The sequence below is a fragment of the Malaclemys terrapin genome, chromosome 7, assembly GCF_027887155.1.
Source record: "Malaclemys terrapin pileata isolate rMalTer1 chromosome 7, rMalTer1.hap1, whole genome shotgun sequence".
NCBI lineage: Eukaryota > Metazoa > Chordata > Testudines > Emydidae > Malaclemys > Malaclemys terrapin.
In genome coordinates, this window is record NC_071511.1 from 2,785,218 (window position 1) to 2,810,784 (window position 25,567).

Sequence of the window (25,567 nt, forward strand, 5' to 3'; positions counted from 1 at the left end):
GTAGCCACAAGCCTGCACGCAGGCGGCCTGGGACATTGGTCGCCCATCCCTGACCCAAGGGCAGCAGGGAAGTTCAGCAACTGGTGACAGAGCAGCCCTTTATGGGATTGCCCTGCTCTCCCTTTGTAAGGGAAGGGGCTAGAAAAGGTGCCTCAAACATTGCCTGCCCAAATTAAATCCAGCGATTTTACCGCTGGAGGATCATCCTCAGCATGGTCCAAAACCAAAGACACCTAAAAAGGCACTAAAGATTGCTGCTTGGAACATCAGGACTATGATAGACAAAGATGACACCTCTCGATCTGAAAGAAGAACAGCTCTCTTTTCAAAAAAGCTAGCCCGGTATGACATTGACATTACAGCGCTCAGTGAAACTAGACTGGCAGATGAGGGTGTTATTACAGAACCGGCTGGGGCTTACAGCTTCTTTTGGAAGGGATAAGAACCACGCGAAGATAGAATCCATGGACTGGGAATTGCCATCAAGACCAAATTCTTGCAATGTCTTGAAGACTCTCCAACAGGCATCAACAAAAGACTCATGAAACTCCGGTTACCACTAAATAAATCGCAATTTGCTACCATCATCAGTGCATATGCGCCCACCTTAACAAGCCCTGGCAATGCTAAGGAACAGTTCTATTCTGATCTCGACTCTCTCATCAAATCAACACCACAAAGCGACAAACTAATCATCCTAGGAGATTTCAGTGCAAGAGTAGGTAAAGATAACAACAACTGGCAAGGTGTTATTGGGAAAAATGGCTTTGGAAAAATGAACGAAAATGGTCTCCTATTCCTAAGCAAGTGTGCAGAACATACTCTGACAATTATAAATATCATCTTCAGACAGGCAGGCAAATATAAAACTACATGAATGCACCCCAGATCCAAACAATGGCATCTAATAGATTACATCATTGTCCGACAATGACACATAAGGGATGTCAGGATCACCAGAGCCATGCATGGAACAGAATGTTGGACAGATCATAGAATGATTAGGTCAATACTGAATCTATACATTGTACCCACATGCCAGAAACGCCCCAAAACAATCAAGATCTCCCCTGATATTGTTAAACTAACCCATGCATCCTATCGAGACCAGCTACAAAGTGCACTAGAAACCAACCTTGGTTATAACCCTGTCTCCTGGGAGGAATTCAGAGACTGTACAAAAAACTGCAACTGACGTCCTTGGATGGAAGAAAAGGGCTCACTGTGACTGGCTTGACGAAAATGATGAGGAAATCACAGTACTCTTGAAAGAAAAAAATGAGGCTTTCCATTATCTGGGAAAATGATATTTAGTCAAGGTTCGCTCATGATGGCTGATGGCAGGACAGTCATCAAAGGCAAACCTGGCATGGAACAGAGATGGGCTGAACATTTCAGACAGCTGCTGAACAGACCGTCCTCACTTGACAAAGTGCTATTAATCAGTTTCAGAGTAACAGCCGTGTTAGTCTGTATCCGCAAAAAGAAGAACAGGAGTACTTGTGGCACCTTAGAGACTAACAAATTTATTAGAGCATAAGCTTTCGTGGACTACAGCCCACTTCTTCGGATGCATATAGAATGGAACATATAATGAGGAGATATATATACACACATACAGAGAGCATAAACAGGTGGGAGTTGTCTTACCAACTCTGAGAGGCCAATTAATTAAGAGAAAAAAAACTTTTGAAGTGATAATCAAGCTAGCCGAGTACAGACAGTGTGATAAGAAGTGTGAGAGTACTTACAAGGGGAGATAGAGTCAACGTTTGTAATGGCTCAGCCATTCCCAGTCCTTATTCAAACCGGAGTTGATTGTGTCTAGTTTGCATATCAATTCTAGCTCTGCAGTCTCTCTTTGGAGTCTGTTTTTGAAGTTTTTCTGTTGTAATATAGCCACCCGCAGGTCTGTCACTGAATGACCAGACAGGTTAAAGTGTTCTCCCACTGGTTTTTGAGTATTTTGATTCCTGATGTCAGATTTGTGTCCATTAATTCTTTTGCGTAGAGACTGTCCGGTTTGGCCAATGTACATGGCAGAGGGGCATTGCTGGCACATGATGGCATATATCACATTGGTAGATGTGCAGGTGAACGAGCCCCTGATGGTATGGCTGATGTGATTAGGTCCTATGATGATGTCACTTGAATAGATATGTGGACAGAGTTGGCATCGGGGTTTGTTACAAGGATAGGTTCCTGGGTTAGTGGTTTTGTTCAGTGATGTGTGGTTGCTGGTGAGTATTTGCTTTAGGTTGGGGGGTTGTCTGTAAGCGAGGACAGGTCTGTCTCCCAAGATCTGTGAGAGTAAAGGATCATCTTTCAGGATAGGTTGTAGATCTCTGATGATGCGCTGGAGAGGTTTTAGTTGGGGGCTGAAGGTGACAGCTAGTCAGGCCCAACAAAGAAAATAACAGAACACCACTATTATGGACAGTATCCAAGAACAGCATACACTTGGGTGCAATAAAACCGGATGGTCTTGAGAAGGCTGCGTTAAATAGATCAGCATGGCGACACACAGCACTCAGAGCTTTCCAAGCCTTTGAAGAGGACGGAAATAATCGATTGTTAGCTGCAAGGGAAAAGCATCATACGGCTACAGACACTCACCAATGACTGTCTGCCCGATCTGCTCACGAGCATGCGCATCATGCTTTGGACTTCAGAGTCACTCCAGAACCCACAAAAAGAGAGAGCATGAAAACGTAATCATCGACCCGACGGACCACACACACACACCAGCTATTAGCCTACCACAAATACAACGCAGCTACAACCACACTGCAAACCACAAATAGTGTAATCTATACATTGATTCTCAGCAGTAAATATGTGATTTTACTGAATTTCAGCAATTACAAGTGCTTCATCCTTTCCTTTAGCCAGGCGGCAATATAAATATGTTTAATTAGTTAACGCACCCTGCCAATTACAACATCTGAGGACAGCTGAGACTGTTGGTCCTAATTATTTTAATATTCAAGAGAACCACTTTAACATAACAAGATAATTACTCATGGATAAGGGTTTATGAGAGCCAAAACCTTTCCTTTATTTTCTCCATTGCTAGCCTGGCCCTTGTTACATTTCTAGGCACATCTTCAATTTAAGATGAAAAATTGTAATTTGCGAGAGCCCCACATGTGAGAAGAGAAATAATAACTATATGCAATCGCTGTTAACAGTATAGCAAAATACATTTACTATGTATAACATGCAATTAAGTTATAAATGGAATCTGAGAGAATCAGTTTATTTATTTATTTATTGTAAATAATAATTTTAGATGCACTGAATTCATCAGCTAAGAAAAAAATACTGTTCTTTGTGTTGCGCTTTAATCCACCCCTAAATGTCAATTGTCCTTTTGTTAATGTAGCTTGTTTTCTTTTGTGAGTACTCAAATCCTTTCCCCATTGTCCCACTGGTCTTAATGTGACTATCAATGTAAGGACTATTCATATGATTTAAGGTTGAGATTTTTTATCAGTTATACATTGCTATTATGGCAGACCCAAAGAATCATCTTCTAAGGGCTCTTCTGACTATTTTATATATATGCATATAGTCATTGAACAGGTAACTTTTTTTAAAAAGAGTTTCTGCTGCCCTGATGGACAATAATCTCTGTATTGGCCTCTTGATGCACACTTACAGGGATGTGTATGCTCACAGACTACCCTGCCCCTAAAGAAAGAGTAAACTTCATTGCATATCTAGTCAAATGTTTTGAACATCCCTTGCTCGCTCTCTGTACCTATTAATTGTGCTATAACGGGAATGCAGCATATTTCAACTAGTGGAACTACTGAGCAGTAAATGGTCCATTCTTGGATTCTGTATCAATACAAATCTTCTTTTAAGGAACCCATATGTCACCCAACACATTATGTGTGCATCTGTCGTACAGTTTGAAAGGGAGAATGGGAAGGTCAGATATTAGTGTTTCCACATGAGGTATGTAGGATTATAATATGGGTAGATTAAGGACCTAATCATGCAGTATTTCTGCAAAGGACACTCCCATTGAATTTGTTGGATTTTAGGTTATCCCTTCCTAACCAGACTTGTACAATGACTAGGGTATGCACCATCTGGAAATTTTATCCAATCATCAGTTCTGGTCCTGCAGTAGCCAATTATTATAGCTAAACTCATTTAAAAGAGCTAAGCTGTTAATTGATCACTTAAATACTGAGGGAGAAGTTATCACTGGATACAATTTGAATTTTTTACCCATTATCCATTCCTTTTGGATCATATATAGCATTTGTAACTCCTCTTGCAACTCCCCCACTCCCTCCACCCCTCCCAGAATGCACAGGGGAAATCTTTTCTAGCTATAGCAGCAGAGAAGAAAAAACTACATTTTATTTAAAGAGGTAAAACTTTGTATGGCTACAACTGGATTTTAACTTAAACACAAGTGTTGTAAAGCCAGTGCATAAGAACATCAGAACGGCCAAACTGGGTCAGACCAAAGGTCCGTCTAGGCCAGTATCCTGTCTTCCAACAGTGGGCAATGCCAGGTGCCCCAGAGAGATTGAACAGAACAGGGAATCATCAACTGATCCATCCTCTGTCGCCCATTCCCAGCTTCTGGCAAACAGAGGCTAGGGACACCATCCCTGTCCATCCTGGCTAATAGCCACTGATGGACCTATCCTCCATGAATTTATCTAGTTCTTTTTTTAACTCTGTTATAGACTTGGCCTTCACAGCATCCTTTGGCAAGGAATTCCACAGGTTGACTGTGCTTTGTGTGAAATATCTAAATGATTGCGCTGAGTAGGTGCCATTAATCCAAATAATAGGCAAATGTTAAAGGAGACATAAGTATAGTGTTCGCAAAGTTAGTTTAATTTAAAATACAACCCTGGAGTTATATTACCCAATTACAGGAATGGCATTTAGCTGTAACCCTCCCCCTCAATTCATAAAAAACAAATCCCAGCTATATTTAGGTATTGGGGATATGAGCTGGGGCTCATAGGAAAATAGGAGATGAGCTGGGAAAGCAATTCAACCGGATGTTAGGCTGCCGTTACTCCATTACGGAGTCAGAGCACTCAGATATGGCCTCACACTACCCAGACGGAAGGATTGTTTTTCCCAGATGGGGTTCAATAATTAGATATTTTTAATGAAGACCTGGACAATGATTGAGGCTTGGATGCTGTTGGCTGGGATAAAGTAACGGAAGGCAGATGAAGCAATTTGCTAATCTGTCTGGTGGCACAAAGTCAACCCCAATTAACACATTTTTCAAAGGTGAATCACATTCCTTTAGTGGTGAAGGGCTAGAAATGCAGCCATCCCAAGCATATGGGGAGCGTACACTCCAACTGACACAACACATCACTTCCGTGGGTGGGAGTGCCCAAACTGCACTACAGAATCCTATAGGAGTTAGAGATGGGAAATATCTGCTAGATAGTTCAGTCCATATCCCTGCCAAAATATTACCACTAATGCATTGCTAGTTTTTAGTCTTTGGTCCAGTCCATTTTCAACTGTTCCAAGCAAAGGCACTTGACATGCAGATAGGTACCTCAGGCATTTCTGGTGAATTACAGTAAGAATGATCATCTCTCTCTGTGCCCTTTGCCTACCATCATACACACTGGATAGTCTTAAAACTCAGTAAATTCAGGATATCCCAAGCCAACACCAATTTGTAAAATAAAACACCATAATCCACTGGCAAATATTAAGAAGATTTACTTATCCCCAGACTACACTAAATTACTAAATTAAGAGAGCAGGGAATTTAAGCGCTAATACTGTACGAAGACACCAAAGAAAAAAATACCAAATCCCTGCTAAAATTCCTGATGAGACAAACATATAATTCAGCTCCAAGCAAGACAAATTCCACTTAAATTTCAGACAAGACAAAGACAGTTATTTCCTCACTATACAAACATATGGCTGAATTTCTACCAGAAGAAATCTAAATAAATTCCAAATGGACAGACCACACTTGGTAAGGAAAAAATATGCAGCATGGATATCACATGTGGCCTTCACGAATAAAATATATGCTCAAAGCATATGTATCACTACATACCAGTATTGTATAAAGGAACTGAAATGCCTATTGAGTGAAAAAGAAAGGCGTTAGATTCCTGGAAGAATCAATCTATATTATTCTTGGCAAAACAAAATCATATTGGTCCTGCCAGAACAAAATTGGAAAGTATGAATTCCTGGCAATATAAAGATAACAGTGAAGTTCCTAGCCAAAGAAGTACATCATTCTTGGTGAGACAAGCATCTTGTATGGCTTGATTTGCTGATAAGATACATTTGCATCAGTGGACAAGTAATGCCATACAGAAGTGGACAACAAGAGAAAACACTATAGTTCAAGCAAGTCGTTCGCATTTCTTTACGAACCATATCACAATGATATATTTCACATCCATAAATGAGTAGCAAGTCTTTCCTTGTGGGAATATTTTCTGCAGTTTGGGGAGACAGGGAAAAAATAATTAACATCTTCATCACACAGGTTGCAAATTTCCAAAATACAGAAACAAAAGCTTCCATAAAAATGTCACAGGCTTCAGGAAAAGTGTTCTGCACATTAACTTATCAGCCATGAGAACCTCAAATCCGTTAAAAAATAAAGCCATAGTTATAAAAAGTACAGGCCATTACGATATGTCCATTATCAAAGGCCAGCAAGCTACTGCAACCTTGTTGTCAAGCTTGCAATGAGTAAAATTCAATATTTGTCTGTAACTGTAACCTTGTTTGTGTTCAGGACCCTTGAATTTTCTCCTTCATCTATATTAAAGTCTAACTGAAAATGCCATGTTGGGTTTTTTTCCTGACTGATCAAAACCACTTGACTGATGCAGAATGCCAATATATAAATATTTTTTTTCCTGTGATGCTTTACCTTGCTTTGGCAAGATGCAACCAATGTTTGTATGTGCCATTCTCCTGTAGATTTTCTTAACTGAGACATATTCTTTCTTCATCTGTGTTCAGTTGCGAACATGCAGAATGGGAGGAGAAATTCTGTGATTACCATGAATAGGGCTATGACTTTGTCACCACCGTTTTTCATTGATGCTGTATGCGGAGAAGGGCAGACATCACAGAAACCCACTTTTAAAACCCCAACATTTTTTATTTTAAATAACCGTCATTTGACCATTCGTAGTGAGACTAAGAAGAGCACCTGTCCTGAGGTCACAGGGTTGAACACAGATGCTGGGAAGGACCTTTGTAAATCAAACCTGACCTTCCAAATGGTTAAGAATAACAATTGGCTGTTTTTAGGCTCAGAGGAGGAGAACTCATGACCCCCGGGGAATCTTTGTGTCTCTGTGGTGCTGTCATTGAGATCATGTTGTCTATTCCACGAGGTGCAATGGATTACAACAGATGACCTGCAGCTCACATACTCTTGGGGATCAATCCTCAGGGTGCTGAACACACTGGCCTCCATCAAGCAAATCATTTAAGCATGGGAGCAGTTCCAGTGCGCATGGGCAGAAGTGCTTTTCTAGACTGAAGTCTACAGTGAAGTGGGTATACCTGTTTACCTCCCCCCTGCCAACCAGTTATCCCAAGATGTTGAGTTAAAGATAATTTTTAAATGACATTTTATTCCTTTGTCTATTCTGATAACAGAATGAAAACCAAACTGTGACAGACCAGTGGGGTACAGGAGTCTGGTAGAGGGCAAATATACTGGTCACTGGATGAGTAGTTTTCTGTTCCCTGAGTGACCAGAGAAGGGGCTGCACTAGAGTAATCAGGCACCTGCTAGAACCAGTTAAGGCAGGCAGGCTAATTAGGATACCTGGAGCCAATTAAGAAGAAGCTGCTAGAATCAATTAAGGCAGGCTAATCAGGGCACCTGGTTTTTAAAAGGAGCTCACTTCCGTTTGTGGTGCGACTGTGAGGAGCTGGGAGCAAGAGGTGCAAGGAACTGAGAGGGAGAGGGAGAGGGTGTGCTGCTGGAGGACTGAGGAGCACAAGCGTTATCAGACACAAGGAGGAAGGTCCTGTGGTGAGAATAAGGAAGGTGTTTGGAGGAGGCCATGGGGAAGTAGCCCAGGGAGTTGTAGCTGTCATGCAGCTGTTACAGGAGGCACTATAGACAGCTGCAGTCCACAGGGCGCTGGGCTGGAACCCGGAATAGAGGGCGGGCCCGGGTTCCCCCCAAACCTCCCAATTGACCTGGACTGTGGATTCTTTCAGAGGGGAAGGTCTCTGGGCTGTTCTGCAACCCACATGATGAATCTCTGAGGCAAGAAAATCCACCAATAAGCGCAGGACCCACCAAGATAGAGGAGGAACTTTGTCACAAAACACAGTACGATTTTGTTACCTAAATATTTGGTTAGTTGAAAACCCTCCACGGAAAAGTAAGAATGAGCATGTTATAACGTGTTTCAGTGCTTTCCTTACCGAGACAACTGATAAACATTAGATTTGGAAAACTGGATAAAATTCAAATAAACTACAGTTCCCCTGAACGAGATAGAGGGTTTGATTCTCCACTGCCTCACCCCTTGTGGGGTGATTGAGCCCAGTGCAGAGTAATGTAAAGCACGAACAAATCAGAAGGACTAAAAGTACCAGAGCAAAGTGGAGAGGGCCGAGAAAGAACCATTCTAATTAGAGGATAGGAAAGGAGATGGGGAAACAGGATGGGAGTTGGAGGTGATGTAACACAAGATCATTTTAGGGGTCGTCACCTGTGTCATGATTGATGTGGGTATTAATTGGAGGTGATGTTAATTAGATGTCTGATCTAGCGCCCATTGAAGTTAACAGGAGTCTTTCTGGCATGAGTAGGAGCTGGATCAGGCCCTATTGACATGGTCCTGGGAGACAACAGATGCCCTCAACTCCTACTGAATTAAATGAAAGATGAAGTTGCTCAGCTCCTCATAGGATCAGGCCATAAATGACCCATATCAGGCTTTAGTGAGACATGTTAGACTATTTCCTATATTAGCTCCTACTCCAAATACAGCTACAGACATGTCTTCAGCAGTGTTCTCCTCGCTGTAGAGTTCTGTGTCCTGTAATTTATTTTCAATTTTTTGCTCTATGTATTCAGGAAGTAAAGTCTCAGATATTTAAAAAAAAGAAAACCAGAAAAAAAACCCCAAACTGAGTAACACTAACTACATAACTCCAGGGACTGGTGTGAAACCCATCCAGCTGCTCCGATGGAGCATCTCCTATTTACTCTTTAGCTGCAAATTAAGTACTGAATCTTGACCCTTCCTATCTGAAACTTTAATTACTGTAGCACTATCCTCAATACTTTTCATTCCTTTCTCCTCTCTGGAATCTGCCTGTGGCATATTACACTTCGAAGGCTGTTTTTCATCTCTACTCCTAAAGAGAAGATTTCCACTCTTCAAAAGAGATAATAGCAAATGATTAATTGATTCCAGGAGGTGAAGCATTCTATCATTCCTTTATCAGAAACCATTGCATAATATTTCAAATTGTGAATTAGGAAACTTTTATTTCTACATCAATGTCACCAAGACCTGAAGAAAACTATGCATTTCCTGGCTGATCTCAGAGGTAAATTGCCAGTGATATCATAATAGCAACTGGTTCTTGTAAACTACTCTCCACTGTCTATTCTCATTTCAACTTTATGATTATTATAATCCTGGAGATCATCTTGTCTAACATCTTCAAGAACAGTTTGTGTGTATGCTGGAGGCCTCAAAGCCCTGCCACACCCAGAAAAGGGCAGTGGAAGGAGTCTTCCAAGCAGCCCAGAGTGGCAGCATGGGACACAGCCAATCAGAGAGGGGCTGCAAGGAGCAGCCAATCCAGGCCCAGCAGGCCCATATAAAAGGAGCTGCAGTGCAAAGCAGAGTTCAGTTCTTTGCTGGAACTGGAGGAGTGTGGATGGTGTGCCAGGCTGGCTAAGGGAGCTACAGAACCTTGGACAGAACACCGCTGGCCGAGACCAGCGGGAGTGAGAATCATAGAATCATAGAATCATAGATATCAGAGTTGGAAGGGACCTCAAGAGGTCATCTAGTCCAACCCCCTGCTCAAAGCAGGACCAATTCCCAGCTAAATCATCCCAGCCAGGGCTTTGTCAAGCCGGGCCTTAAAAACCTCCAAGGAAGGAGACTCCACCACCTCCCTAGGTAACGCATTCCAGTGTTTCACCACCCTCCTAGTGAAATAGTTTTTCCTGATATCCAACCTGGACCTCCCCCTCTGCAACTTGAGACCATTGCTCCTTGTTCTGTCATCTGCCACCACTGAGAACAGCCGAGCTCCATCCTCTTTGGAACCCCCCTTCAGGTAGTTGAAGGCTGCTATCAAATCCCCCCTCATTCTTCTCTTCTGGAGACTAAACAATCCCAGTTCTCTCAGCCTCTCCTCATAAGTCATGTGCTCCAGACCCCTAATCATTTTTGTTGCCCTCCGCTGGACTCTTTCCAATTTTTCCACATCCTTCTTGTAGTGTGGGGACCAAAACTGGACACAGTATTCCAGATGAGGCCTCACCAATGTCGAATAAAGGGGAACGATCACGTTCCTCGATCTGCTGGCAATGCCCCTACTTATACAGCCCAAAATGCCGTTAGCCTTCTTGGCAACAAGAGCACACTGTTGACTCATATCCAGCTTCTCGTCCACTGTGACCCCTAGGTCCTTTTCAGCAGAACTGCTACCTAGCCATTCGGTCCCTAGTCTGTAGCAGTGCATGGGATTCTTCCGTCCTAAGTGCAGGACTCTGCACTTGTCCTTGTTGAACCTCATCAGGTTTTTTTCTGCCCAATCCTCTAATTTGTCTAGGTCCCTCTGTATCCGATCCCTACCCTCTAGTGTATCTACCACGCCTCCTAGTTTAGTGTCATCTGCAAACTTGCTGAGAGTGCAGTCCACACCATCCTCCAGATCATTAATAAAGATATTAAACAAAACCGGCCCCAGGACCGACCCTTGGGGCACTCCACTTGAAACCAGCTGCCAACTAGACATGGAGCCATTGATCACTACCCGTTGAGCCCGACGATCTAGCCAGCTTTCTATCCACCTTACAGTCCATTCATCCAGCCCATACTTCTTTAACTTGGTGGCAAGAATACTGTGGGAAACAGTATCAAAAGCTTTGCTAAAGTCAAGAAATAAGACATCCACTGCTTTCCCCTCATCCACAGAGCCAGTTATCTCATCATAGAAGGCAATTAGGTTAGTCAGGCACGACTTCCCCTTCGTGAATCCATGCTGACTGTTCCTGATCACTTTCCTCTCCTCTAAATGTTTCATAATTGATTCCTTGAGGACCTGCTCCATGATTTTTCCAGGGACTGAGGTGAGGCTGACTGGCCTGTAGTTCCCCGGATCCTCCTTCTTCCCTTTTTTAAAGATGGGCACTACATTAGCCTTTTTCCAGTCATCTGGGACCTCCCCCGATCGCCATGAGTTTTCAAAAATAATGGCTAATGGCTCTGCAATCTCACCCGCCAACTCCTTTAGCACCCTCGGATGCAGCGCATCCGGCCCCATGGACTTGTGCACGTCCAGTTTTTCTAAATAGTCCCGAACCACTTCTTTCTCCACAGAGGGTTGGTCACCTTCTCCCCATGCTGTACTGCCCAGTGCAGCAATCTGGGAGCTGACCTTGTGCGTGAAGACAGAGGCAAAAAAATCATTGAGTACATTAGCTTTTTCCACATCCTCGGTCACTAGGTTGCCTCCCTCATTCAGTAAGGGGCCCACACTTTCCTTGATTTTCTTCTTGTTGCTAACATACCTGAAGAAACCCTTCTTGTTACTCTTAACATCTCTTGCTAACTGCAACTCCAAGTGTGATTTGGCCTTCCTGATTTCACTCCTGCACGCCTGAGCAATATTTTTATACTCCTCCCTGGTCATTTGTCCAATCTTCCACTCCTTATAAGCCTCTTTTTTGCGTTTAAGATCAGCAAGGATTTCACTGTTTAGCCAAGCTGGTCGCCTGCCATATTTACTATTCTTTCTACACATCGGGATGGTTTGTTCCTGCAACTTCAATAAGGATTCTTTAAAATACAGCCAGCTCTCCTGGACCCCTTTGCCCTTCATGTTATTCTCCCAGGGGATCCTGCCCATCTGTTCCCTGAGGGAGTCAAAGTCTGCTTTTCTGAAGTCCAGGGTCCGTATTCTGCTGCTCTCCTTTCTTCCTTGTGCCAGGATCCTGAACTCGACCATCTCATGGTCACTGCCTCCCAGGTTCCCATCCACTTTTGCTTCCCCTACTAGTTCTTCCCTGTTTGTGAGCAGCAGGTCAAGAAAAGCTTTGCCCTTAGTTGGTTCCTCCAGCACTTGCACCAGGAAATTGTCCCCTACACTTTCCAAAAATTTCCTGGATTGCCTGTGCACCGCTGTATTGCTCTCCCAGCAGATATCAGGGTGATTAAAGTCTCCCATGAGAACCAGGGCCTGTGATCTAGCAACTTCTGCTAGTTGCCAGAAGAAAGCCTCATCCACCTCATCCCCCTGGTCTGGTGGTCTATAGCAGACTCCAACCACGACATCACCCTTGTTGCTCACACTTCTCAACTTTATCCAGAGACTCTCAGGTTTTTCTGCAGTATCATACCGGAGCTCTGAGCAGTCATACTCCTCTCTTACATACAACGCAACTCCCCCACCTTTTCTGCCCTGCCTGTCCTTCCTGAACAGTTTATATCCATCCATGACAGTACTCCAGTCATGTGAGTTATCCCCACCAAGTCTCTGTTATTCCAATCACATCATAGTTCCCTGACTGTGCCAGGACTTCCAGTTCTCCCTGCTTGTTTCCCAGGCTTCTTGCATTTGTGTATAGGCACTTAAGATAACTCAATGATCGAGAAGGAGCTCCAGGCTGGCAGCTGGGACTCAATCAGTACAAGGCCTTGAGGTAGGGTTGAAGAATATGCTGGGGCCATGGGGAAGTGGCCCAGGGAATCATAACAGCAATGCAGCTTAATTAAAGGGACATGGTGGATGGCTGCTATCTTTAGGGTCTCTGGACTGGAACCCAGAGTAGAATGTAGAAGGGACCTGTCTTCCCCACCAGCCACTGATGAAGTAGTCCGGACTTTGATTCACCACCGGAAGGGGAACTGAACTGTTTAGCAGCCCAGCTGGAAAGCTAAGGCCAGAAAGGCCCAGAGAAACAGAGTGTCCAAGGAGGGAGCCCTGAGGGCATGGCCCCACACCAGGGCCGGGACTGCTTGAAGAGCAGGGACAATTTGAGAGAGCCCAGAAGGGGCTGAGAAACAGTCCGAACCAGGGTACTGGGATAAGCCCTACTGGGCAGACTGAAGACTGAGCCTAGGGATAGGGCTGCAGATAAAGAGCTCTCTCAGAGGGCACTGAGATAGGCCTCCTGTTGGACTTATACCCCGGAAAGGGTTTGATTTTTATCTCGCATACAGACGGTGTGTGACTCGGCCGGAGCGTTGAGTCCCTAAGAGCCCACCAAAAGCTGGAGAGAAACTGCAGGCACATGCATTTGGACAAGTTGCTCACGAGAGGTGAATGCCGCCGTGTTACACTTAGACATTAGCGTGTTTTGACCAGTAAACACTAGTCAAGCTCCCAGAACTATAGTCTTAGGGCAAGTTTGTAAGAAATAGGATTCTGAAGTTAGGCTCCTAAATCCATAGTCCATACCTAAATTTTCAAAAGTGCTGAGCACTCAGCAGTTCTCATTGTGGTTTTCTGGCCTAGGAGACACCTTCAGCCCAAGAAATATCATTACATCAAATAAATATTTAAATACTTTTGTTGTGTTACAGGGTGCTTAAAAATATTCAGAGCTTTATACTCCTCTATCTGCATGGCAGCAAGGCTGCCTCAGCTGCCAAGTTTGTATTGGCTCCTCCTCAGCAGGTGACACCTGTGACCATGTTGCCTAATTTCATCTTAAAGCACCAGCTCCTGGGATCATGTGATTATGGGCAAAACTTAGATTTCCCTGAAAAAAAAAATTCCTAGCTCTTCTGGTTATGGAGGAACAAAACTAGAACACAAACCAGAAAGGCTGTAAACTGGAAGGCAAATTAAAAGAACCAACTACTGATTATTTTTAACATCTTATGATTTTGGGGGCCTGATTCTTGACTTTGGAATGCTGTGGGTTGGCAGTAATGTGCAGCTCAAAGAAGGACTAACTGAAGGTTCTTTCTCTTGCCTTATTTTTCAAGGTTTGCACCGGTTCCAATGTTTTTTCATCAGGCTTGTTGCTTTCCCACTGCATCGTCAGCACATTGTTCAAGGTGTTTAGGGAGCCAAGTGAGGGGACAGAAGAAGATACCTCTCCCATAGTTTAAGTTTCCCAATGTTACTTCCACAAACTAATGAAGCAGAGAAGAGCACACAGCAGGTCTCTAAGGCCTGGTCTACACTAGGAGGTTATGTCGAATTTAGCAGCGTTAACTCGAATTAACCCTGCACCCGTCCACACAACGAAGCTATTTATTTCGACATAGAGGTCTCTTTAAATCGATTTCTGTACTCCTCCCCGACGAGGGGAGTCGCGCTAAATTCGACATGGCCATGTCGAATTAGGGTAGGTGTGGATGTAATTCGACGCTAATAGCTCCGGGAGCTATCCCACAGTGCATCACTCTGTTGACGCTCTGGACAGCAGTCCGAGCTCGGATGCTCTGACCAGCCACACAGGAAAAGCCCCGGGAAAATTTGAATTCCTTTTCCTGTCTGGCCAGTTTGAATCTCATTTCCTGTTTGGACATCATGGCGAGCTCAGCAGCACTGGCAACGATGCAGAGCTCTCCAGCAGAGGTGACCATGCAACCGCTGAATAGAAAGAGGGCCCCTGCATGGACTGATCAGGAAGTCTTGGATCTGATCGCTGTGTGGGGCGATGAGTCCGGAGCTGCGATCGAAAAGACGGAATGTGAAGATCTACGAGAAGATCTCCAAAGCCATGATGGAGAGAGGATACAGCCGGGATGCAACGCAGTCCGCGTGAAAATTAAGCTGCTGAGACAAGGGTACCAGAAGACCAAAGAGTCAAACGGACGCTCCGGATCCCAACCCCAGACATGCCGTTTCTACGAGGCACTGCATTCCATTCTAGGTGCGGCCGCCACCACTACCCCACCACTGTCCGTGGACTCTGACGATGGGGTATTGTCAACGTCCGCATCCTCGGAGATGTTCGCAGATGGGGAAGATGAGGAAGGAGATGAGAAGGACGAGGCAGTCAACAGCGCTTTCAACGCTGATTTCCCCAACAGCCAGGATCTCTTCATTACCCTCACGGAGATCCCCTACCAACCTTCCCCAGGCGTTAACCCAGACCCTGAATCAGGGGAAGGATCAGTCGGTAAGTGTTTTAAACATTTATTTTGAACAGAATAGGAATGGTATCTTAACAATGGGTTTTTCATGATTAGTTTGCCCTAGGCGTTTTAGTTTCTAGTCCTTGCCAGTGCAGCTTCTGGAAAAGTTTGTCAACATGTCTGGTTTTTCATGATTAGTTTGACCTAGGTGCTTTAGTTTTTAGTCCTTTCCAGTGCAGCTACTGGAAAATACTGTCAATATGTCCGGGGATAGAGCAGAAATCCTCCTGGGACATCTCCACCAAGGTCTCCTGGAGGTATTGTGAAAGCCTTTGCATCAGATTCCTGGGGAGAGCGGCCTTATTGTGTCCTCCATGGTAGGAAACTTTTCCACGCCAGGCTAGCAGCAAGTACTCCGGGATCATTGCCTCGCAAAGCATGGTGGCATACGGCCCTGGTGCTTGCTGGCATTCACACAGCATGCGGTCTTTCTCTGTCTCCGAAATCCTCATCAGAGTGATATCACTCATGGTGACCTGCTTTGAATTAGGGGAATGTTAGTATTGGGACTGATTGCCTGTTCCTTTACATAACTGTAACCGGCCGTTTACAGCCACGCGGTGGAGGCGTGACAGGGGCAGCATGGAGGGATCTTTCCCGGGGACAGCCGCAAGGGGGGGTGGGACAGGGGCAGATTTCATGCTGGCCGGATTGCCGGCAGCAGTGTAGGACTGATGAATGAAATTGTTTTTAATTGTTTACTTTATTAATGTAACTTCATAAGTAAAATTTTATGAATGAAACAATATTCATTCATAAAACCGGTTACCCCAATAACTGGCTAATTAATAGTTAAGATGCTTGTTAAGAGCCATAGCTGTTCAGTCAGCTGCCTTTGTAAGTTTCACTATCAATCCAATTCCTGCTTAAATCACTGAAACTTGCACTGTTTCAGTATTGTAACTTCTGTTCACCATTTATTACACTTGCCTACAGTGTAACTTCTGTTCATTGTTTGCCATCCATTATACTTGTCTATTGTAACTTCTGTTCACTGTTTGCCATATTGTAATTCAAACCCCATTTTAAAACGCTTACTCCATTTTGTAAGGGCTTGCTGCAACCTTCATTTTTGCAAACCCTGCTGTAATCTTATTAGTTTAGTTTAGAGGTGTGAATGAGGTATGTATGGATGATGGAATCAACCTCCAGCCCCAGCCTGTCCTGATTAAATAGAGTTCAAACCCCAACAGCTGAAGATGCAAACAAGAGCCCTAACAAAGTAAGAAGAATCCACCCTGAAAAGAAAAGGTACAATAGAAGGAAGATCAAAGCCCAGTCCAAGGCTGAAAGTCATGTCTGCAATTGACAGGTGATCAATCACCAAACCTAGAGGCAGCATGACACAGCAAGACCTATAGACTCTGGATTCAAACTAAAGCCTACAAAAAGGATGAGTGAGATGGAAAACTTTGGAGGAGGGTAACATTTTGCTGCCAACATGGAAGGGCATCGGTGCATGCCCAACAGAGACCCAGCTCGTCCTTGTGCCCGGCTTTCCTGGCCAGTTACCGCCACAAGCTACGAACCCAAGCTGCAAACTCAAGCCACAGACTCAAGCAGGACTGGTAACTATGCAGCAGCTGCAGAACATCTAATGGGTGGGTGTGTGTGTGTGTGTGTGTGTGTGTGTGTGGGTATTAGGTATAATGTGTGTGTATAAGGATTAAAATATTAGTTATTGGTCATAAATCAAATTGTTATCATAATAAATGTGGCATCTTTATCTTGTCTCCTTTAATAAGATCCTGCTGGTTTTTATTGGTATAACAGCAGGAACTGGCCAACTCTAGGAGCATTGCTTGGAACGTGAAAGGAGGGCACTGCTATAAATTAAGCTCTAAGCAGCCAAAAGTCTACGTCTTACCATGTCCGCCTGCTAGCCGAATTCCGTTGTCCGGCCCCGCTTGTGTGATCTGTACAGCAAGACCCCAGGCACTCAATGGGAAGGCCAAAAATTCGACCTTGTACTGAGTGCGCATGTGATAGGTGCTGTGCATGGTCTTGTTCACAGAGAAAGACTATATTCATTGTTCACAAAACTGGATCTTTCTGAAGAATTCACTCCCTTTTTCCCATCCCACAGCTGCGAGTGTCTCCCGAGCTACCCCGGCATCCCCCTCCCAGAGGCTGGGGCAGATCAGGCGACGAAAGAGAAGGACACGGGACGAGATGTTCTCAGAACTTATGGGCTGCTCCCGAGCCGAGGTGGCACAGCAGACCCAGTGGAGGGAGAACGTGTTGAAATACCAGCGATCATACAGCCAACGGGAGGAGAGGTGGCGGCAGAAAGACCAGCAGGCAACACAAACGCTGCTTGGACTAATGAGGGAGCAAACGGACACGCTCCAGCGCCTTGTAGATGTTCTGCAGGACCAGAGGCAGGAGGACAGAGCCCCGCTGCATTCTCTCTCTAACCGTCCTCCCCTGCCACAAAGTCCCATCCCCCCCCACCCAAAGTCCCAAGAAGGAGGGGAGGCAGGGGCTGTGAAAACAGTCACTCCCCCCCTGCAGACTGCTCAAGTAACAGAAGGCTCTCATTCCCAAAGATCTGATAAGTCCTTTCCTTCACTCCAAAAGCACCTCACCCAAGCCCCCGTCCCAGTTTCATCCCCTAACTGTGTAGTTGTTAATAAAAAATACGTTTCTGTTAATTACTGTTTCCGTCAGGTTCTTTTAGAGGAGAGTGTGTCTGAAGAGGGGAAAGGGGGTTGGTAATTGGAGAGGACAGTCACCTTTACCAGGGTACAGACACGGGGGCAGGTTCAGCAGCAGGTCACACACACATTGCAGTCACTAGGCACCCTGGCCAGCCTGGGAGGTGGTTTTCATGTTCTGTGGGGGGGGCTATGTGAGTTTGTGGTCGGGGAGGGCAGTTACAGATCTTATGCAGTGGTCCTTAGCCTGGATGATAGAGCCACGCAGCAGGGGATCTGTAACCGCCCTCCCCCGCCACAAAGTCACATAGTCACACACAGAGTCCCGAAAAGGAGGGGTGGCAGGCTCCGTTGAAACAACCAGTCCACCACTGCGGACCGCTCTAGGAGCAGGAGTCTGTCATTCCTCGAGTTTAGAAGTGTCCTTTCCATCACTACACCCGCTCCCCACCACAGTCTGTGTCCCAGTTTCAACACTTTACCACGAAATCCTTAATAAAGAAGACAGTGTTAATGAACAAAGTTTCATTTATTTTATTTTTAAAGGTGTGTTGGAAGGGGGAAAAGGGAGTTGGTAACTGGAGAGGATAGTCAACATTACCTGGGTAAAGAAACGGGAGCAGCTTCAGCTTCTGAATAAACGAACTTAATAGTCACAGGTTACCCTGCTCACTCTGGAACCTAGCTTTCAAAGCTTCCCGGATGCACAGCGCGTCCCGCTGGGCTCTTCTAATCGCACGGCTGTCTGGCTGGGCGTAATCAGCAGCCAGACGATTTGCCTCAACCTCCCACCCCGCCATAAATGTCTCCCCCTTGCTCTAACAGAGATTGTGGAGCACACAGCAAGCTGCAATAACAGTGGGGATATTGGTTTCGCTGAGATCAGAGCGAGTCAGTAAGCTTCTCCATCTCCCCTTCAGACGTCCAAAAGCACACTCCACCACCATTCTGCACTTGCTCAGCCAGTAGTTGAAGAGTTCTTTTTCACTGTCCAGGGAGCCTGTATAGGGCTTCATGAGCCAGGGCATTAGCGGGTAGGCTGGGTCCCCGAGGATCACTATAGGCATCTCCACATCCCCAACAGTTATTTTGTGGTCCGGGAAGTAAATACCTTCCTGCAGCCATCTAAACAGACCAGAGTTCCTGAAAACGCAAGCATCATGAACCTTGCCCAGCCATCCGACGTTGATGTTGATAAAACGTCCCCTATGGTCCACCAGTGCTTGCAGCACCATTGAAAAGTAGCCCTTTCGGTTAATGTACTGGCTGGCCTGGTGGGCCGGTCCCAGGATAGGGATGTGAGTTCCATCTATAGCCCCACCGCAGTTTGGGAATCCCATTGCAGCGAAGCCATCTATGATCACCTGCACGTTTCCCAGGGTCACTATCTTTGAGAGCAGTAGCTCAACGATTGCGTTGGCTACTTGCATCACAGCAACCCCCACGGTAGATTTGCCCACGCCAAAGTGATTCGCGACTGACCGGTAGCTGCCTGGCGTTGCAAGCTTCCAGAGGGCTATGGCCACTCGCTTCTGGACAGTCAGGGCTGCTCACATCCGGGTGTCCTTGCACTTCAGGGCAGGGGACAGCAACTCACAAAGTTCCAGGAAAGTTCCTGTACGCATCCGAAAGTTTCGCAGCCACTGTGATTCATCCCAGAGCTGCAGCACTATGTGGTCCCACCAGTCCATGCTTGTTTCCTGGGCCCAGAATCGCCGTTCCACAGCATCAACATGACCCATTGCCACCATGATGTCCACAGCGCGGGGTCCCGTGCTTTGTGAGAGGTCTGTGCCCATCTCAGACTTAATGTCCTCACCGTGCTGCCGTAGCCTCCTCGCCCAATTTCTCAGCATCTGCCTCTGAAAAAAGTGGATGATAAGATGCGAGGTGTTGACAACGGCCATAACTGCAGCGATGATCGCAGCAGGCTCCATGCTCGCAGCGCTGTGGCGTCCGCGCTGTCAATCACCAGAAAAGTGCGCGAACTGATTGCCCGCCGGCGCTTTCACGGAGGGAGGGCGGGAGTGACGGTTGAATGACGACAGTTACCCAAAACCACCCTCGACACATTTTTTGCCCCAGCAGGCATTGGGGTGAAGGATGGGGGCTCAACCCAGAATTCCAATGGGCAGCAGGGACTGCGGGAACTGTGGGATAGCTGCCCACAGTGCACCGCTTCCAATGTCAACGCTTGCCCCATTAGTGTGGACTCACAAAGTCGAATTACTCTCCTTAGTGTGGATACACACGTTTGACTTTGTAATATCGGTTCCACAAATTCGCTTTAAGTAAAATCGAACTACTCTCGTAGTGTAGACATACCCTAAGAAGTTAGGGAGTGGCTATGTGGTTTTAGAGCATGCTGTAGGGTACAGGTATATTGTTGTACCTCTAAAACCTCTCCTCCTCATTCCCCCCTCTCCAGCAGAATCCAAGTTGGTGGAGGCAAATGTACATCCTCTCTCATGGATCCCATGTCACTCAATTCTGTGGATATGACCTAATGAACATCTCTGCAAGCAGGAAAAGAACATGCCCCTACATGTAGGCTGCACTGTACCAAATAATCATCATAAATAATTAGCACTTACAGTATATGGCTCTTTGCATTCCCAACTCACTACAGAACATTACGGCTTGCTTCTCAGGTGCTGAAGCGTTGCATTGTTATATATAATGTGAGGAGAATTAAACACTCCAAAGCTGTATAGTTATGACCCAGTGAACACCTGCTAACTACTCTGAATACTCACTGGTCAATTTGAAGGCTTTTCAAATAATAAGCTATGAGTAGCAACATCCTGTTAATAATTACTAAGAAAAGTAGAAAAACATCACCAAGCAGCAGAGCATCTATCCAATTCCTGTGGAAACCAATACGCATTTTAACAAATCTCTTGTCACAAGTACTCTCATACTGTACTCCTCTGCTGTGTGAAACATGTGTTTCAAAGTTCCTGAAAATTAAAAGGAAGGGATGGGATCTATGTTGTGCTGGGTTTTTTCCTCCTTCTTCTTGTGGGCAAGGCTGATCTAGTCAATATAGTGTAGTTGGACTTTCAGAAAGCCTTTGACAAGGTCCCTCACCAAAGGCTCTTAAGCAAAGTAAGCAGTCATTGGATAAGAGGGAGGGTCCTCTCATGGATCAGTAACTGGTTAAAAAATAGAAAACAAAGGGTAGGAATAAATGGTCAATTTTCACACGGAGAGAGGTAAATAGCGGGGTCTCCCTAGGATCTGTACTGAGACCTCTCCTATTCAGCATATTCATAAATAATCTGAAAAAGGGGTCAACAGTGAGGTGGCAAAATTTGCAGATGGTACAAAAATTACTTAAGTCCAAAGATGACTACGAATCGTTACAAAGGGATCTCGCTAAGCTAGGTGACAGGGCAAGAAAATGGCAGTTGAAATTCAATACTGATAAGTGCAAAATAATGCACATTGGAAAATATAATCCCAACTACACGTATAAAATGATGGTGTCTAAATTAGCTGTTATCACTCAAGAAAGAGATCTTGGAGTCATGATGGATAGTTCTCCGAAACATCCACTCAAGGTACAGTGGCAATGAAAAAAGCTAACAGAATGTTAGGAAAGGGATAGATAATAAAATAGAGAATATCGTAATGCTACTATATACATTCATGGTACACCTACTCTTCGAATACTGCGTGCAGGTCTGGTCGCCCCATCTCAAAAAAGATATCTTGGAATTGGAAAAGGTTCAGAGAAGGGCAACAAGACTGATTAGGTTTCAGAGTAGAGTAGTAAGACTGATTAGGGGTATGGAACAGCTCCCATACAAGGAGAGATTAAAAAGACTGGGCCTGTTCAGTTTAGAAAGGAGATGACTAAGGGGAATATGATAGAGATCTATAAAATCATGAATAGTGTGGAAAAACTGAATATGGAAGAACGAGGGGTCACCCAATGAAATTAATAGGCAGCAGGTTTAAACCAAACAAAAGGAAGTACTTGTTCACACAACACACAGTCAATCTGCAGAACTAGTTGCCAGGGGATAGTATGAAGGCCAAAGTATAATTAGGTTCAAAAAAGAATTAGATAAGTTCATGAAGGACAGGTCCATCAATGGCTACTAGCTAATTGGTCAGGGATGCAACCCCATGCTTCAGGTGTCCCTAAATCTCCAATTGCCAGATGCTGTTTTGAGTGCAGGGACTGTGTGGTTGTACTGGGTCTTTGCGACGGTTGGATGATATTGCACTGACTTCAGTAGGGCCAGGATTCCACCCAAGGTGTTTAGAAAAGGAGATCTGCAAAGCTGCCTCGTGACTTGAGGGCCATTTCCAAATGCAGAGCTTGAAGGAAATTTTCAATGCCTTATACACCAGCGTTTGGCACTCCAGCAGATCTGGAGAGAAGGCTTTCGTTTTTATTCACCAAACATCTTCATGTTTTTGACTATGATCAAACAGAGGAATTCTGACGGCAAACCCTTTTGTTCTATAATATCATTTCATGTCGGTTTGGTGTGTTAATCAAAGTGTCAGGCATGGCAGAAAAGAACTCATTCAATCCCCAAATGAAGAGAAATCTGAGCTTTTTACAACCGGCGCATTTTCCAGTGGATAAGCTTTTTCACAAAGTAATTATTTCACTATCCTGAAAGATTACTGATTACTCACAGAGGGAAAAACTAAGAGAGGGGGCTTTTATCTTCTCTATGTTCTTACAGTTCTTGTGCAAACTTATACTTGTTACCATGAAAAATGACAAATTTGCCATCTGATCAAAATGTTAACAAGGTGAGTGTCAGCGAGATGGATCACTCACTGTCACTGCAAGCCAGAACATGAGGATACATTGATATTTCTCAATATAGTCACTGCTTCCCCAATGTTCACTAACAACATTTCTACTTTGAGTGTAATAAATCACGCAGAAATAACAAGCCATACAGGATCTCTAGCATATGATAGATTTGTCGTAATAGCACTATCTGCAAGGTAGAAAACAATTGGTAATGATCTATAGAAAGACCTAATCAACTGCCATTTGCTATAATATGCCAGATGAAGCCAAGATATGAAATCCATAAGGGTTCTTTAACCACTCCCCTCACACACACAGGGAGCCCAGCTAGGAAAGGGACACGAGGAATGAATGAGCAGCGGGGGTCAGAGAAGTAGAGAAGAAAGTTAACAGCACGTCTCAGATGCAATCATTAAATTATACACTGCTGAACAAGGAGAGGATAATCACAGATGCTGAATAGTTCCTTAACGCTGATCAAAGGTTTTGCAGAGTCCATTACTTTATTTCCCCTTTATTTCTTTTTCATTGATTTCAATGTTTTACAAAGCACTGACAGGAAAGTGAAACCCAGCGCTATCGGGAGTGAGTAGCCAATGGGAAAACGCCCATGTGGAGTTGGAAGGGAGCCTCCACATACCGAGGGCAGGATTTGCCGGGATGCTCTGGCTGCTTTGAGCAAAGCAAATGGCTGCTTCGCACCCCCGGCATGGCACAAAGCAGCTGGAGAGTCCTACCTCCCGGAGTTCTCGCTAAAGCACAAACAATCCACCAGATCCCTCCTTCTAGGGAAGGGAAGCCTACCATCGCCTTGTGGCACAGGGGAAACGCCCAGGGCTACGAGCAGTTCAATTCCATTTCTGCCAACACAGATACTCGGCTTGATATCATCCCCACGATCTCTTTGCAAGGAACTCAGTGCCTGCCCAGGTGTTAGAACCTTTTCATTCACTTGTAAAACTCCCAGCCTTCCGGGATCTCTCTTCTCACCCTTAGGGAGACATTTTCTAGGTCTAGACAGTAGCTGGGGTAATACTGCACTGATTATGCCCTGTACAACCCCATGGGCTTCCAGCTAGGTTGCAGAGAACGTATGGTAAGTCAGAATAAATCCCTCCCCTCCCCCCGGCATGTCAAGCAAACCTCTCCAAGTGGACTACAGACACCGTTCAGGGCAGATAACGTTTACTCATGCTATGGGATGCAGCACAATGAATCTACCTAGACAAAGGAAGATTTGGTTTAAAATATCAAAACACAAATTCAATTAATTTGCCTTATAAGGCATAACTGAACCATTTTTAAAACAATGGTGGGAAGATGATTGGTCTGCGGTTCACTGAATATTAAATGAAATGGAAAGTGCACAGTGCAGACAATCAAACATCAAGGGGTATAATTTTCCTTTTCATTCATGTCCCCATGCACTGTACATGAAAGGATACAAAACATTCTAGCATGAAAGGAGGGAGAAGGAACGAGTCAGGAGAACGAGAAGGAACACGGCCACCCCATCCACTGTTGTGCACGGCCTTTCAACTATCACATCAATGTTAAGTACAGAGTTTACAGACAACAAATGCCAGTGCTATGACACAGAGGTAGAACCAGCACATCTGGGGTACAGGGGCTATTCGCCTCTTCATACACTTGCCTAACTCCCATTGCCACTAATGGGAGGGGCACACACACACACACACATGCTGCACTTCTCCAGTCGTCTTTTCCCAAAGCAGAAGCAGTTTTCTTCAATATGGCCACCCCATCACGATGTAATACTTTGCCTTTCAATTTATTAAAGCCTATTGCTAAAGAAAGGGCTTGCACAAGTGCATGTATCATGAGACCCACAAAGCAAACTATATAATCAATCCACCCAAGTCCTCTATGGTGCAAAGGATGGTGGAAGTATGTTTCAAATATCCATTGAATTAATACTGGCATTTCCTCCCCAGGTTCCTATTTTGCATACTATAGTTTAGGGCTGCAGATGAATTCCTGTTTGGTGGGGCATTAAGGGAAGCAGCATTGCTGTGTACATATAAATGCACCAGCATGTATTAATCATCCTTCTTCCCCTTCCCACACTTCTTCACTGGGCCAGGTTCACTAACATACGCTGTTGATTCAAGGAAAGAACTAAAAGTCCCTCTTTCCCTTTCCTGGGACGCTACAAGGATGTGGCGTTTACAGGCAGAAGATTTCTCCAGCGTAGAGCAACTCAGTCCCCAACCAAGAGCAAGAGGTATGATTTTGTACAAATATTTTACCATTGCTTGCAGTGTTTTAGGCTATTTTCAAAGCACCTAAGGGAGTTAGGCACTCAATTCGGTCCCTTTGGCTCCAATGAAAATCCTATCCTTAAATGCCAACATTGTTAACCTTTTAAAAAGATATTACCTCATCCACCCTGTCTCCCTAACATTGTTAACTGTTTCACTGCCATTCATTTTAGCAGTCGCATCCAGCCAGTGTGTGGAAGGATGGATCTGAGCACCCATGAAGGAGAGGAATAGGGGAGAGCCATGTGTGTGTGGTGGAGGTGGCCCATACCCTAGTCAGCTCCATGTTCCCTCTACAGTCTTATCGCTCCCTGCTACCCTGATGCCCCCCACGTCACAGCAGCACATTGTCCACAGCTCCCCATCCCACACAGCTTTGTTCCCACCATGCTCACTCACAGACATCTGTGCTCCCCAGCTCCACCAATGCTTTCTGACAGTTATAGCTGGGGACGCTATGCTGGGAGGGAGACCAGTGTTGCGTGT

General features: G+C 44.9%; 2 protein-coding genes across 8 annotated transcripts in view; one reads left to right on the forward strand and one right to left on the reverse strand.

Annotated features, from left to right (window-relative positions):
• LOC128841320 (uncharacterized) overlaps window positions 1-17,952 on the forward strand; it is a 176,858-nt gene extending 158,906 nt beyond the window's left edge. The window contains exon 3 of the mRNA XM_054036269.1: window positions 17,446-17,952. Within this exon, the coding sequence (XP_053892244.1) occupies window positions 17,446-17,776 (331 nt within the window). The 3' untranslated portion in view covers window positions 17,777-17,952. The remainder of the gene's footprint in view (window positions 1-17,445) is intronic.
• Window positions 1-25,567, reverse strand: part of FHIT (fragile histidine triad diadenosine triphosphatase) — a 1,028,576-nt gene that overhangs the window by 113,289 nt on the left and 889,720 nt on the right. The window lies entirely within an intron of this gene.